The 16,103-nt window shown below is 44.2% G+C and overlaps 4 protein-coding genes across 4 annotated transcripts; 3 read left to right on the plus strand and 1 right to left on the minus strand.

Annotated features, from left to right (window-relative positions):
• Positions 1-577: 577 nt before the first annotated feature.
• Positions 578-1,324, plus strand: YAP5 (Yap5p; the record flags this gene model as incomplete). Its single annotated transcript, XM_056228799.1, has 1 exon — positions 578-1,324. The coding sequence occupies one exon, from the start codon at positions 578-580 to the stop codon at positions 1,322-1,324; it is 747 nt and encodes a 248-aa protein (XP_056088485.1).
• Positions 1,325-4,577: 3,253 nt separating this feature from the next.
• On the minus strand, positions 4,578-10,394 carry FLO11 (Flo11p; the record flags this gene model as incomplete). Its single annotated transcript, XM_056228800.1, has 1 exon — positions 4,578-10,394. The coding sequence occupies one exon, from the start codon at positions 10,392-10,394 to the stop codon at positions 4,578-4,580; it is 5,817 nt and encodes a 1,938-aa protein (XP_056088486.1).
• A 3,493-nt stretch (positions 10,395-13,887) lies between these two features.
• Positions 13,888-14,979, plus strand: MRS1 (Mrs1p; the record flags this gene model as incomplete). Its single annotated transcript, XM_056228801.1, has 1 exon — positions 13,888-14,979. One exon carries the CDS (start codon positions 13,888-13,890, stop codon positions 14,977-14,979), a length of 1,092 nt encoding a protein of 363 aa, XP_056088487.1.
• Positions 14,980-15,345: 366 nt separating this feature from the next.
• On the plus strand, positions 15,346-15,849 carry SEC11 (signal peptidase complex catalytic subunit SEC11; the record flags this gene model as incomplete). Its single annotated transcript, XM_056228802.1, has 1 exon — positions 15,346-15,849. The coding sequence occupies one exon, from the start codon at positions 15,346-15,348 to the stop codon at positions 15,847-15,849; it is 504 nt and encodes a 167-aa protein (XP_056088488.1).
• Positions 15,850-16,103: the final 254 nt, after the last annotated feature.

Raw genomic sequence — 16,103 nt, forward strand, 5'->3', positions numbered from 1 at the left:
TTAGTACTGTTCCTTTTTTTCCCTTTGTCTGGCACACTCGCATTGAGGAACAACAGAAGCGCTTGTCTTCGTAACTACCGCCGATTATAAATAGTCAAACCCATTTTAGCTCGCGTCTTAGTCATTGGCTGCCCGGCCTTGACTCACGCCAGCGGCCTTCAACTATGGCGTTTTTTGGTCTTCGGGCGCAAAACTGTGGTGTTGGAAAGTAGAGAGAGAGAAAGAAAGAAAAAAAACACTCCCCCACCCCAGAGCAATTGCAGTCACGTGAGCGCGCGTGCACACGCTCCTATTGTGTTTTTAGGATTGTTTGCTCGATCGGGCCGGGCCCCCACAACTGTGGCATCTTTCAAATCACTTTTTTCCAGAATGCATGGAACGGGCGAGTAAATTTTTTCTTTCTTTCTTTCTTTCCCTTCTTCCGTGGAAAAGACTAAAAGGTGCAGTAAGGGTATGATCTCTTTGCACGGCGGTGTGGTTTCGCTAGCGTAACACTACGTCTTTCAAAGCGAAGCTATAGCGTGACAGAAGCACATTTGAGCAGCAACCGCTTACACGCATGTACCGCTTACACGCCATGGCTCTGCCCCAGATAAAACCTAAGCAGTCCAAGGAGAGCAACCTGGCACTTCTGTCCCAGATCCATGTGTCGAAAAACTGGAAGCTGCCTCCAAGGTTGCCCCAGAGAGCGAATCAGCAAAGGAAAAGGCCTCATCAACTCCAGGACGAGTACGGGCCCGAAGAAAATGAAGAGGAGCTGCAGAAGAAGAAACGCCAGAACAGGGACGCCCAGAGGGCCTACAGAGAACGCAAAAACAACAAGTTGCAAGTGCTCGAGGACACCATAGAATCGCTCAGTAAGGTCGTCAAAAACTACGAAGCGAAACTAAGCCGCCTTCAAAGGGAACTTCAAGAGAGGGACTCGGAAAACCACGCGCTGAAAATGAGGTTGGATGCCCTCAGCCCGAAGCAGGCCTGTGTGCCCGCTCAGGACCCCATCCTGCAGACTTTGATCGATAATTTCCAGCCGATGAAGGCAATACCCATGAAGTACAACGCTGCCGCCGCGAAGCGCCATCGCCACTCGAACGAGCTGCCCAACTCTGCAAAGTGCGGCTTTTGTAGCGACAACACTACCTGCGTTTGCAAAGAACTGGAAACTGACTCCGGCAAGGCTGACGACGATGCCGCCGTCGCCGTGCAGAAGGGTATGTCTCCTCCACCACATCCCCAATGCAATAATAAGGGTAACCCCGTTGGCCTTTGCAGTGACTGCACCAATATAGACAAGTCGTGCATCGACATCCGGTCCATCATCCATTGAGAATGAAGGAAACTGGTTTATTGACCACCCCCCGCGCTGCGTTGCTGTCCCCTGTAAGGTGACCCTGTGGCCTCGTGGACAATTGGCGGAGGGAAAACACGGGATGGACACAAGTTTCATGCGTATGCATTTCCGCGTCCCTCGCATTTATAAGATAGTCTAGTCTGTTCCGTATATAAGTTTAGCGTGTGTTTTCTTTAAAATTGAAAGGGATTCTTGAGCTACAAGGGTGGTAGGTTGAGCGTTCGATGTGGCACCGCTTTCGGACAGGTCGTCCTTCTAGGCGGCGTAGCCCAGCTTCCTGTCGATACCAAGATTTCCCAGAAACTGGTACCTAGTCGCAGTAGAAGCCCGCGTGACATGGAGGAAAAACGTCTAAACGGGAATCAGGCACCATTTCCTTTCTTGGTACGAAGGGCCGACTACATAATCCCGCCGCACAATGGCAGGAAACTGTCTGGCCATGAAACCTGCTCGAGTCTCACGAAGAAAAAAGAAGGTGCGCTGCTTCTGTGGCCTCAGACGTTCAAGAGGGAAGGGGATGAATGACAAAGACATCAGAGATCTCAAGTGGCATATTAGTGGCATCATGAGATCTCGTCAGGCCCTTGTCGTTGTTCTGGCTTTAGCACGAACGCACGTTTTAAAGAGGCGCGCATTTTTTTTTGTTTCACATTCTTGCGCTCTGCGGATATAGTTCTCCGCCTTGAAAGTCTCGTGAAATACTTAGAATGACGAGGCTCACCGATAAGGCAATGTAAATCTCTAGTCCTACATCGATCTCGATCATACCACACAATGGAAAAAGCGATTCTTGCCTAAAAAAAATTTGAGAAACTTCTTTTGCCAAAGAGAGCGTGCTCCTAAAAGACGTATATCACCCCAAGTAAGGCCGTTTCGCTTGACCTTGCATGCCCTGAATTTTTGCGTTCTTGCACGAAGCAAATAGTTGGAGAAGAACCTGTATACACCATCCAGTTCGATTGCAATGCTAGAGTACGGATTATGTCCTCGGAGCATCGCTTTGACAGTAAGTCTTATTCTTTGCATGAAATTGAGAATTTGAAAAGTCCTCATTTCTAAACCACTCTTTTCTTCGAGTCCCCTCCGCGGCCTGCTCAAAGAAAGTTCAGTGAGCTTAACCGAGGTCCTTTCATGATCACATTTATCGGCAGAATATTTCCTTTTCTGGTTATATGTATTAGTTCTGAGTATCAGCAACTCCGCGATAAGCCCCTCGCTACAATTGGCTCTTATCTCTTTCTCAATCTCTCCCCATTCTATATACCTGTAAATCGCTATGACTGGTAACCTTCCGCATAGGGAGATGTTGATAGCAAGACTCCAGAGAATGGCAAGGAAAGAAAGATTTTGGTCAAAACTACGCCAAATCAACCAATCTACACCGTTGAAAGGGCCGAGACTTCTTTCCTATACCTGCCGACTTTGCTGGGTATTCTTGATTCTTGGGTGACTTTCTTTATTGTCCGATATATATCAACGACGAACCACGATCAACAGCTGGTGGCCTCGTTATTATAATTTTTATGAATAGGAAAAAGCACTTCAAAGAGTGCATGCAATGTCACCGTTCCAGCTTTTGACATAAAGGAATCGCCGGAAAATGGACTAATCCAAAGTGGGCGAAGCAATACAAAGATTCGATTCAGGAAACATGCATGGGACATTTCATCCCACTTTGATTTCCTTTTTCCAAATGTCCTTACAAATATTTCAGGCCCAAACCTTATTGAAATCAGGCATAAACCTTATTAGCAGCGCAGCAGTTAAATAAACAGGTCAAGGAAACACTAATTTGCGGCGGAAGCCAGGGGATCAACGCTAGCGTTAAGGCGATTGTGGCTTAGCGAATCTGACCAATCACTGTCATATCCGGTTATTCACGTATGCTTGCCTGGAATATCGCATGGCCTCTGGAGTATCTGTGATGTAATGGCTGACCCCCCATTAATGCAAAGATCAGCTGCGAAGAATTCTGTGATGCTATAAGGGAAAAGGGGGGCTCTTTATCTATAAATCAATCTAGATGTTATTACGTAAGCAAAAAGTATGGGGTACGCGTGCGAAGAAGGAATACAATTAGTCCTTTTTCCTTCTCTCGAACTTCATTTTCATTCATGTCGAAAAAAACGTATTATAATTTCTTACGGTCCGGAAAACTCTAGAGTTCCAATCGTAAGAAATGCTTTCCAAGTAACACAGTAGGGCACCTCCCCACCACGAGGTCGATCAGGTCGACAACGATTGTCATGTTTTTGCTGCAGGTTTTTCTAAGCCGTGACATCTGCCCCTAGAAAAAAAAGGCCAATCGTGGAAATCTACATCATCTTGAGCATTCTTGACGATACCATACGTCAAGATTTTAAGTTTTTTCTGTTTCTTTTAAGGTTGGCCCGCCCAAACTATGGAAGTCGGATACTCTGAATAGGAAAAAAAAAAGAAGCGAAATTCCATGGAAAGTTTAATAAAATATGTAATTTTTACTTCGCGAATCTTAAATTAAAGGCAACGTGACGGATTTGATGACACTCCCGGACTTGTCATTAACCTTATTTAAGCTAATTTGTAACTTCTAGGCACACTTAAGAAACCGTGGGGGCATGTGAGTTATGAAACACTACTTTTCAGGCTCCGATAGAAGAAAGGAATATTCTCTGGCCTAAGAGAAAGAGTGCCTGTAAGGATCCTCTCACCCCACCCACAAACTCTGTCGCACATGATGACCACCAGCTCCTAATATCAAGTTGGAAAATGTGAGGTTGTTAAGAATTTTTTTAAACTTGAAAGAATAATCTTGTTTTTTGCGGGAAGATGGTTATCATTTACCAAGACTTTGATAAACGAACGGTGCAGGCGCTTGGCAAAAAAAAAAGAAAAGAAAACAAAAAAAAGTAGCGAGAGGAAGGTTTTCACCACCGCCCGACGGCGACATCAAGCTAAGGGCATTCATGATATCCTGAAGTTGCTCTTGGATTAGTTTCAAGATAGGTTGAAGAAGCGAAGGGGGCGGGGGAGAGGCAAGTCAAATGAAGTAAAATAAAGGTAAAGAACAATTTTTAAAGAACTAATAATATGTAAATAAATGAATATCTATTCAACGGAGTTTATTTCTTACTGACTCGAGGCAGTGAAACAGGAAAGCGGAAAGCAAAAAGTGGGGGTATCGAAGTGAAAATTAAGTTTAATAAGAATAAAATCATAGTGAAGAAACGAACTTGATGGTATTGTTTTATCAAACCACAATTGGAAGGGCAGCTAGTAGCCACATAAAGTTTCCTAGAACCTTGATGTTTGCAGCACCTTGGTAAGTACTTGAAACAGAAGGAACAGAGTATGTAGCAACTGCAGAACCAGAAGTAGATTGAATTGGTCCGACTAGGGATGGGGATGTAGCAGCTGGCGCGGTGGCAGCAGCTGGAGATGTTGAGCCTGTCTTGATTGAAATTGGGTTTGTTGCAGTAGCGACAGTTTCATAGTTCTTGGCACCATTTGAGCCCGTGGCAGTTGGAACCAAAGTAGTTATGTAAGTGGTTGGGATGGACTTGGTAGTGTAACCAGTTGTGATTTCGCCGGCGGAGTTAGTGCCGGTGGAAGATTCAGTGGTAACGACGGTGGTTGGGATAGCTGTTGTCACAGGAGTAGCAGCAGTGTTTTCACCTGCGCTTGCAGAGCTTATTATAATCTTAGCAGAGCATACGGATGTAGTTTCACCGGCAGCGTTTGTACCAGCAGAACATTCAGTGGTGGTAATCGTGGTTGGAGCAACATTGGTGGCAGGAGTAGCTGGTGCGCCTGGAACCAAAGTAGTTATGTAAGTGGTTGGGATGGACTTGGTAGTGTAACCAGTTGTGATCTCACCGGCAGAGTTAGTGCCCGTGGAAGATTCAGTGGTAATGACGGTGGTTGGGATAGCTGTTGTCACAGGAGTAGCAGCAGTGTTTTCACCTGCGCTTGCAGAGCTTATTATAATCTTAGCAGAGCATACGGATGTAGTTTCACCGGCAGCGTTTGTACCAGCAGAACATTCAGTGGTGGTAATCGTGGTTGGAGCAACATTGGTGGCAGGAGTAGCTGGTGCGCCTGGAACCAAAGTAGTTATGTAAGTGGTTGGGATGGACTTGGTAGTGTAACCAGTTGTGATTTCACCGGCAGAGTTAGTGCCCGTGGAAGATTCAGTGGTAATAACAGTGGTTGGGATAGCTGTTGTCACAGGAGTAGTAGCTGGAGAAGCTGTGTTTTCACTGACACCATTTGAACATGGAACAGTAGTTGTAACAGTCTTAGGAGAGCATCCAGAGGTAGTCTCACCAGCAGAGTTTGTGCCTGTAGAGCAAACAGTTGTGGTGATTGTGGTTGATGTGAAACTAGTAACAGTTGTAACTGGCGTTGGAGCAATGGTGGTTAGGTAAGTGGTTGGAATATTCTTGGTAACGAATCCGGTTGTGATTTCACCACCTGGTTTTGTTCCTGTAGAGTATTCAGTGGTAACAACAGTGGTTGAGATAACTGTGGTCACAGGAGTGGTAGGTGCGGGAGCTGTACTTTCGCTTTTACCGGTTGAGCATGGAACAGTAGTAGTAATAGTCTTAGGAGAGCATCCAGAGGTAGTCTCACCGGCAGAGTTTGTACCTGTAGAACAAACGGTAGTCGTGATTGTAGTTGTCGATGGGGTGGTGACTGAAGTCACGGTTGTAGTTGCGACAGTAGTAGTACCGGTTGTAGTTGGGAAGACAGTGGTTTCGCTTCTGCTACCAGGGTGTTGAGATGAAAAAGATGGAACAAGGGTGGTGGTACCAGTGGAAGAACTTTCAGTGGCAGGAGTAGATGAGGTTGGAACTGGAGCAGAAGAAGTGATGTTGCTAGAGCTCGATGAAGTTGGAACTGGAGCAATAGAGCTTTCAGTAGATGAGGTTGGTGCTGGAGCGGAAGAGCTTTCGGTCGAGCTGGTTGGAGCTGGAGTGGAAGAGCTTTCAGTAGTAGATGAAGTTGGTGCTGGAGTGGAAGAGCTTTCAGTAGTAGATGAAGTTGGTGCTGGAGCAATAGAGCTTTCAGTAGTAGATGAAGTTGGTGCTGGAGCAGAAGAGCTTTCAGTAGATGAAGTTGGTGCTGGAGCAATAGAGCTTTCAGTAGTAGATGAGGTTGGTGCTGGAGCAGAAGAGCTTTCAGTAGATGAGGTTGGTGCTGGAGCGGAAGAGCTTTCGGTCGAGCTGGTTGGAGCTGGAGTGGAAGAGCTTTCAGTAGTAGATGAAGTTGGTGCTGGAGTGGAAGAGCTTTCAGTAGTAGATGAAGTTGGTGCTGGAGCGGAAGAGCTTTCGGTCGAGCTGGTTGGAGCTGGAGCAGAAGAGCTTTCAGTAGATGAAGTTGGTGCTGGAGCGGAAGAGCTTTCGGTCGAGCTGGTTGGAGCTGGAGCAGAAGAGCTTTCAGTAGATGAGGTTGGTGCTGGAGCGGAAGAGCTTTCGGTCGAGCTGGTTGGAGCTGGAGTGGAAGAGCTTTCAGTAGTAGATGAAGTTGGTGCTGGAGTGGAAGAGCTTTCAGTAGTAGATGAAGTTGGTGCTGGAGCAATAGAGCTTTCAGTAGTAGATGAAGTTGGTGCTGGAGCAGAAGAGCTTTCAGTAGATGAAGTTGGTGCTGGAGCAATAGAGCTTTCAGTAGTAGATGAGGTTGGTGCTGGAGCAGAAGAGCTTTCAGTAGATGAGGTTGGTGCTGGAGCGGAAGAGCTTTCGGTCGAGCTGGTTGGAGCTGGAGTGGAAGAGCTTTCAGTAGTAGATGAAGTTGGTGCTGGAGTGGAAGAGCTTTCAGTAGTAGATGAAGTTGGTGCTGGAGCGGAAGAGCTTTCGGTCGAGCTGGTTGGAGCTGGAGCAGAAGAGCTTTCAGTAGATGAAGTTGGTGCTGGAGCAGAAGAACTTTCAGTAGATGAGGTTGGAGCTGGAGCAGAAGAGCTTTCAGTAGTAGATGAAGTTGGTGCTGGAGCAGAAGAACTTTCAGTAGATGAGGTTGGAGCTGGAGCAGAAGAGCTTTCAGTAGTAGATGAAGTTGGTGCTGGAGCGGAAGAGCTTTCGGTCGAGCTGGTTGGAGCTGGAGCAGAAGAACTTTCAGTAGATGAGGTTGGTGCTGGAGCGGAAGAGCTTGATGATCCACCGCAGTTATTGCTACAGTCTTTGTCCCAATAGAATCCTGGGAAATCTGTTTGAGAGTGACCTTGGTTGTCGTAGTTGTTACAACCGGTAGACAAATCAAAGGACGTGGTACCCCATTCCCAGGTGCTTGAATATTGAGCAGCACTACCTTGCAAGTATTCGAATTGAATCTGGAAGTTAGGCATCCATACTTGACAACTGTTGACATCTTGAGTAGCGTAAACTTCGAAAGTAGCTGTGAAATCAGTTGGGTTGTCAATCAAAAAGGTATTTTCATTGAAACCGTATAGTTGGACAGTACCCTTTGGACCATTGACACCAATGACCTTTAGAGACCATAGGTATTTTAGGTCGATGTTTTCTTTACCCTTGACATGGATTTGGATTTGGTAAGTGTTGTCTTGAACCCAAGAAACAGAAGTAACGTCCAAAGTGTATTCCATGATGTTTTGCTGGTCCATGTGCCAATTGAAATCTAAACTAGGGCAGCCGTTCACGACAGTAGTACAGGTTGGACCGGTAGGTACTGGGGTAGGCGTAGCAGTAGAAGAGGTCTTCGAAACAGAGTTGGAAGATGAAGTAGAAGAGCTTTCGGTAGAGCTGGTTGGTGCTGGAGCAGAAGAACTTTCAGTAGTAGATGAGGTTGGAGCTGGAGCAGAAGAGCTTTCAGTAGATGAAGTTGGTGCTGGAGCGGAAGAGCTTTCGGTAGATGAAGTTGGTGCTGGAGCAGAAGAGCTTTCAGTAGATGAGGTTGGAGCTGGAGCAGAAGAGCTTTCAGTAGTAGATGAAGTTGGTGCTGGAGCGGAAGAGCTTTCGGTCGAGCTGGTTGGAGCTGGAGCAGAAGAACTTTCAGAAGATGAGGTTGGTGCTGGAGCGGAAGAGCTTTCAGTAGTAGATGAAGTTGGTGCTGGAGCGGAAGAGCTTTCAGTAGTAGATGAAGTTGGTGCTGGAGCGGAAGAGCTTTCGGTCGAGCTGGTTGGAGCTGGAGCGGAAGAGCTTTCGGTCGAGCTGGTTGGAGCTGGAGCGGAAGAGCTTTCGGTCGAGCTGGTTGGAGCTGGAGCGGAAGAGCTTTCAGTAGATGAGGTTGGAGCTGGAGCAGAAGAGCTTGATGATCCACCGCAGTTATTGCTACAGTCTTTGTCCCAATAGAATCCTGGGAAATCTGTTTGAGAGTGGCCTTGGTTGTCGTAGTTGTTACAACCGGTAGACAAATCAAAGGACGTGGTACCCCATTCCCAGGTGCTTGAATATTGAGCAGCACTACCTTGCAAGTATTCGAATTGAATCTGGAAGTTAGGCATCCATACTTGACAACTGTTGACATCTTGAGTAGCGTAAACTTCGAAAGTAGCTGTGAAATCAGTTGGGTTGTCAATCAAAAAGGTATTTTCATTGAAACCGTATAGTTGGACAGTACCCTTTGGACCATTGACACCAATGACCTTTAGAGACCATAGGTATTTTAGGTCGATGTTTTCTTTACCCTTGACATGGATTTGGATTTGGTAAGTGTTGTCTTGAACCCAAGAAACAGAAGTAACGTCCAAAGTGTATTCCATGATGTTTTGCTGGTCCATGTGCCAATTGAAATCTAAACTAGGGCAGCCGTTCACGACAGTAGTACAGGTTGGACCGGTAGGTACTGGGGTAGGCGTAGCAGTAGAAGAGGTCTTCGAAACAGAGCTGGAAGATGAAGTAGAAGAGCTTTCGGTAGAGCTGGTTGGAGCTGGAGCAGAAGAGCTTTCAGTAGATGAAGTTGGTGCTGGAGCAGAAGAGCTTTCAGTAGATGAAGTTGGTGCTGGAGCGGAAGAGCTTTCGGTAGATGAAGTTGGTGCTGGAGCGGAAGAGCTTTCAGTAGATGAGGTTGGTGCTGGAGCGGAAGAGCTTTCAGTAGTAGAGCTGGTTGGAGCTGGAGCAGAAGAGCTTTCAGTAGTAGAGCTAGTTTTATGCTTGGTACATGGAGTAGTATCATGGTGTTGGGTTGTAGAGCTGGTTTTATGCTTGGTACATGGAGTAGTATCATGGTGCTGGGTTGTAGAGCTGGTTTTATGCTTGGTACATGGAGTAGTATCATGGTGCTGGGTTGTAGACTTCTTCTTTGTGCACGAAGTTTTCGAAGTGGAAGAAGCTTCTGATGTGGTGGTGGTTGGTGTAGCTGAAGCTGTGGTTGATGTGGATGTACATGATGATGATGATGAGGATGATGATGATGATGATGATGATGATGATGATGATGATGATGATGATGATGATGATTCTAGAGACTTAGTTGATGTGGTGGATGTTTTTGAACCGCCACAGTTATTGTTGCAGTCTTTGTTCCAGTAGAATCCTGGGAAATCTGTTTGAGAGTGACCTTGGTTGTCGTAGTTGTTACAACCGGTAGACAAATCAAAGGACGTGGTACCCCATTCCCAGGTGCTTGAATATTGAGCAGCACTACCTTGCAAGTATTCGAATTGAATCTGGAAGTTAGGCATCCATACTTGACAACTGTTGACATCTTGAGTAGCGTAAACTTCGAAAGTAGCTGTGAAATCAGTTGGGTTGTCAATCAAAAAGGTATTTTCATTGAAACCGTATAGTTGGACAGTACCCTTTGGACCATTGACACCAATGACCTTTAGAGACCATAGGTATTTTAAGTCGATGTTTTCTTTACCCTTGACATGGATTTGGATTTGGTAAGTGTTGTCTTGAACCCAAGACACAGAAGTAACATCCAAAGTATATTGCATGATGTTTTGTTGGTTCATGTGCCAGTTGAAGTCTAAACTTGGGCAGCCATTAACGATAGAATTGCAACTAGTTCCGTCCGAGGATCCCCTTGGGGCTAGTGCAGCTGGATAACCCAAAACTGAGTTAAACAGTAGCGAAAGGACCAAATAAGCGAGTAGAAATGGTCTTTGCATGGTTTGTGGATATAGGTTTTTGGGAATTACTACAAAAATATACTTCTAATTAGAACCACGGCATAATGAGAGAATATAATTGATGAACATAAGGGTTTTTATACGTTTATTTTGGGAAGCAATCAACCCTTTTTTCCAACTGACAACCATTAAATGCCTTGTACTGGTAAGTCTATGGATCATTTACTCTTGAACTAGAAGGGAACGTGGTAACATGGATGCACCAATACATTCATTTCTTTGGAAAGAGTAAGGACGCTCGTATGTGGTAATATCAAAGACAAACATTACTCAAACGGGATAAGTCCAATGTTTGATTCGAAGTAAAAAGCGCTTAATATCCGTAAAATGAATGGTACTACTAAGATAGTTTCCTAATCATAAGGGCATGGATTTAAAATGAATTACCGATTCTCCTCTAGAAACTGCCGCACCTAGTAGCGGTTTAATTTGCTCGATGGAGGAGATGCCGGTCCAACATCGTCCTATTCGAGCACAGGCACTTTTAGGTTTTGGGCAATTGTCCTCAAAACCAAGAAATAAATAAACAAACTCTCTCAAGTCAATCGAATTGGCAATCCATTTGAAGGTGTGCGCTTCCTTTGTTGCCAATCACGCCACTGATAGCCGTTAAAAGCTCTGCCCGAGAAGAGACTGCAGAATTGGATGTGCTCATCTTCTTCGCACGTTATTACAAAAAATTAAGGTAAGCAATGTCCTGATGCGACCGTTAAAATGCTGCGAGAATGACTTGTCTATCTCAAAGCAGAAGAAGAGAAAATAAGGCTTGGAAAATACCTAATAAAAAACCTAAATTTTCTTTTTGGAAAGAATGTCATTCTTTTACGGGAAAGTTAATTTCCGACAACAATCACTTTCTAAGTACTCGGACTGATTGCCCAAGGCAATCAATAGTTCTTCGAAGCTATCACTGCGACAAAGGGAAAGAAAAAGAAAAGGAAGAAAAAAAGAAAAAAACGTAACTCGTACCAGTAAAGTATAATTTTTTAGCGATCGCTAGCCCCAGAGAAGAATCAAAGACAAAAACGCCCCACGTCCTTAGCAAAATAACGGCCCAAACTCTTTGGGCGACATTTTCTTGTCAAGAAAAAAGAAGAAAAAACCTTAATTTGAACTTTTCAGGCACACCCAAAAAGACAAATGCTTATGTAATGCCACATTCTGCGGAAAGAAAAGGCAAAAAAGAAAAAAGCCTTTTCTTTCCTGCCGCGAAAGTTTAATTTGCGTGCCGGCGTTCCTGTCGGGACCAGGAAAAAGATCACTAGGGATTACAGCTGTGAGAACACTCTGGAGGCAGTGCAGGCAATACAGTCTGGTGGTGGTCCTAAAGTTTTATGGTTCTAAACTCCACTTCTGGAAGAGAGAACAAATAACGGTCGCGAATCCAGTGATGTAGAATGTCCTTCCTGCATGCTGCGGAGGTGAGTTCATATTCAGGCATCACTACGTCTGAGAAATGCATACGAAGGGGAAAAAAGGGCATAGGAGTTTTCTTGTGGTGATGATGCTTATTAGCGCATTAACATTCGTGTTAGGGTCTGTTTTCTCGCACACATCCAGAATGTGAAACAATGTCCGTGTGCGCCAGCAGCTCAGATAAGGGAAAATAGATGGTGAAAAAGTTCCAGAAAAAGAAGCACTGCAAGTGCGTGCCCCAATGTATGCAAGTGACCGTTTTGGGATGGCGAGAACCATAACTAATTAAGCTTTTCCATCTTTTTGTCTTCATAATTCCCCTCATTTTTCATTTGTATTGAGTGCTTTACCACACTGCTGGGTGAACCTGGAGATGAATTGATAGGCTAGCATTCCTACTTGTAAGGGAGCGACAAAGTTGTATTTTTCTATTTTGGTACTTTAACTTCCTGCTAAGCTTGGGTGCATTGCCCGTCCCTCCATAAAATTTGGACGGTATTTTGGACCAATCGATGTGGGAGACTGCTTGCCGTATCAGACTTGAGAAGTGTACGTAGTCGGGACCTAAGTGACCAGGATGAGGTGAGGGGAGAGTAAGAGGGGAGCTGGAAGGATCGAGAGTTCTTCAAAGTAACAAAAACCCCGTCTTAGCATTGATATGATGTGCAATGGGGGGGGGAGGGTCCCAAAGAGCCTGAAAAAAGGTAGCGTTTGGCCACCTTTGCTCCCTTTATTTTTGATATAATGTGTTTATATTAGTTTGTTTGGTATTCAGGCTCAACTGTAAATAATGGTCGATTATGCGGTCATAAAATATGGAAGAAGGACGACAGCATCGGTGACGTTGACGGCAATAACGCTGCCACTAATAGTGAACAGTAGATTATGTGAATGATTTATGTAGCGGGCTGATTGAAAAGGGGGAATGGATGGACCAAAGTACAAAAAGCGGGCAAAGCAAAGCACGAATCGGCTGTAGCCAAGTTCCTCCTGTCGTTGTTCTGGCTAATGTTACAGTTATTTTGGCAGTTGTTCATTCTCAACTAGCGATGTTTATGCGAAGTGGGTTTCGCGACAGTTTTCGTCATTTTGTGGCTTCTCAAAGATCGTCAAACCGATTTTCTAGCAAACTCTAGCGTCTTAGATATTGCAATGTGGGTGTAGGGACCGCTAGCAAAGTACGTTTATGTTTGCCAATGGAGCCTCTTTGAAAAATCTTGTTCAAAAGTGGTTAGCAGCAGTTTTTTTCAATTTAAATGCGATTTGTCATTACAATGTAAGGGAGTCATATCAGATAAACCTTCCAAAGGTTGATCCATGGAGCGGATTGGCATACTTTCAGGTAATTGCCATTTTTGCAGATTACTACTGGACAGTACGATTCCTTACAGCAGCAAAATTTCGAAGTGCCTGCAGACGAGCGATTGGCATGAGAAAATAGTTGCAAAGACCAGACAAAAAAGTCTACATTAGATCACTGTTCTCAAGGATCAGTCCGAAGGACAACAGTCGGAGCCAGCACTATCTAATAATGTTTCTGAGTATTTCCCCGTATGGCAAAGGCAGAAAATTATTAATCATAACTTCTCGTTTCGTTCTGATCCCTCCAAATTTAAGTGACTTCAGTAAAAAAGAGCAATAGGACATGTGTGGCAACTGTCTTTCAATTGATATAAGCGAGGCCTTTCCTTGAGATCATTCATATACTTGCCCGAACACGAACTACCGTCATATTATTCTTGTATCGACAGTACGTTCCGGCTAGATCGAAAAGAAGTAAATTCCTTTACTTAAGGTGAGCTAAATACTCCGCTATCCAGAATTCTCATTCTAGATTGTTTCAATGGGTCTCTTGCTCAGCTTTTTCCTCTTGAGTCTTCGCATTTTTTGGCGTTTGTATCCTTATTATTTCAAATCTTGATCTGTTTCAACAATGCGGAAAAGGGAATTCATGAAAAGTGAAAAACTGTTAAAACTCGTAGCATAGTGTAAAGGTGGCATGAGATAAACAGCAATGGAAGCGTAGGCTCGTATACAACTCAGATCTTATCGTGAAATGTCTCCAAAGAACTTAGCAAGGTCGGTGATCCCGGCCATCGACTTATATTGTCGTAAGGCAAACTTCAAAACGCTAAAATTCCTGTCGATGATCTTGTGCAGTAAAAAAGACTGGCATGACAATAGGAAGGCACCAGTGAGAAACTTTTTGGTCGCTCGATGTACTACCTTCGAGCAATTGAGGGCACGTCTCGCCGAAGAGGGCAAAGTGAACCTATTCAGCGTTCTTTTGACGAATGATTCATTTGCATTTTGCAAGATGACTGTTGATAATAAATTCGACACTAGGTTGGTCAATTGGCAGAATATACCGTTTGATTATACATTTTCGACTGAGCGTAGACAGCACATAAGTTTGCTACCCACTGATACACTTTTCGCGACCGAAAAGATCATATCAGTTCTTGGCCCATCTCCCAGAATGACCAATTTTGTTTCCATAGAAAGACAGCGAGCACCGCTGCTGGACTTTAGTTGCAAACTACAACTAAACATCCTGGAGCATCTGCTTTATGCCAAGTGTCAAGGGGTTCAGCTATCGTCTCCTGATGGAGAGACTCGTCTGCTTGCGGCCATTTGCAATCCAGAATTCATCGATGCCTTTTGGTGCGATTTAACCCCCATAAGGGCCTCATTAGTGGAAAACCCCTCTATTACTGTACCTCAAGAATACCAGATATATGATCCACTGATACGTGCCTCTATAAAAGAGATTGTTACCAAGCGGTTATTGCGATCTGCCTTCTATAACGACACCGACCCACTAATGCGTTTGTGTTTGGATACTAACTGGAAGTTCAAATTACCCATGCTATCTTCGACAACCGACCTCGACTTCTCCTTAAAGGATTGTCTTTCCTTGGATACAAGAGAAGATGCACACGATATGACAGAGGTCTTTCTCTCCGCCATGGCTTCGAGTAGAACTCTCCGTACGTATAGTAACCTAGTAGACATTGTGATGAAAGAGAACGGCAGGTTCGACTCTGGAATCCTAAAGGAATTCAACGACTACGTCAAACAAGAGAAGCTCAATCTGCAAAATTTCCAGGCCGATTCGTCAGAGTTCCTTAAGGACGTTAAATTATAATCTCCTTATGTAACATGTAAATAAAAAAATAGAAAAAGTTCTGGATGACTTATACTAGGCCAGAAACCCGTTCGCCTAGCCGAATCTTCTGAGACGCATCTGCAATCTCAGGCAGTTCTCAACTGTTCAAACAAGGGTTGCTTTGTATACAGTACTGACTGCCTACTATTTACGAGTTACAAGCCCACAGAGCTGTGAAAACTTTCCATTTGATACTGCTCCTTTACTTTTGTAATTACTTTACGTATACTTTTTTCAATTGCTTAAAGCGATTTCAAGAAAAAATAATTTCGAAGGAAGCAAATACAGAAACAATATACCAACAGAACACACTGCAAAAGCACACGCTAAGGGAGCCAGCACGGAATGAATTTGAGATCGGAATTGCAAAAACTGTTAAACGTATGCTTTTTGTTTGCGTCTGCTTACATGTTTTGGCAAGGCTTAGCCATTGCTACGAATAGCGCTTCACCCATCGTGGTTGTTCTTTCAGGCTCCATGGAACCGGCTTTCCAAAGAGGTGACATCCTTTTCCTATGGAATAGAAACGCTTTCAACCAAGTGGGCGATATTGTGGTGTATGAGGTCGAGGGAAAACAGATTCCCATTGTGCATAGAGTTTTGAGGCAACATAACGATCACGTGGAAAAGCAATTCCTCCTGACTAAAGGTGATAATAACGCTGGAAATGACATTTCATTGTACGCCAACAAGAGAATTTATTTGGATAAGTCAAAGGAAATTGTGGGGACTGTCAAGGGCTATTTCCCACAGTTGGGGTACATTACGATTTGGATCAGCGAAAACAAATACGCCAAGTTTGCATTGTTAGGTATACTGGGATTGAGTGCTCTACTGGGCGGCGAATAGCCTGCCTGATTTTTTGAAGCAATACTATGTGCCTTGTATTTGTGCTTCTGGTCTTTTACATTTTTTTATATAACCATTCGATATACGCTGGAAAAAAACATTTTTTTGAATCACATTTGAGAATTTTGATCGATAATCATTCTGACTATTTTGATGTAGAAAATTATGTTAGTTTATATAAGAACACACACTTTCACTTGCTAGTTCAATGTGTCAAAAAAACCGGGCACGGCTTATTGGTGATCATTTAGGCT

The sequence above is a fragment of the Saccharomyces kudriavzevii genome (genome assembly GCF_947243775.1).
Source record: "Saccharomyces kudriavzevii IFO 1802 strain IFO1802 genome assembly, chromosome: 9".
Taxonomy (NCBI): Eukaryota; Fungi; Ascomycota; class Saccharomycetes; order Saccharomycetales; family Saccharomycetaceae; genus Saccharomyces; species Saccharomyces kudriavzevii.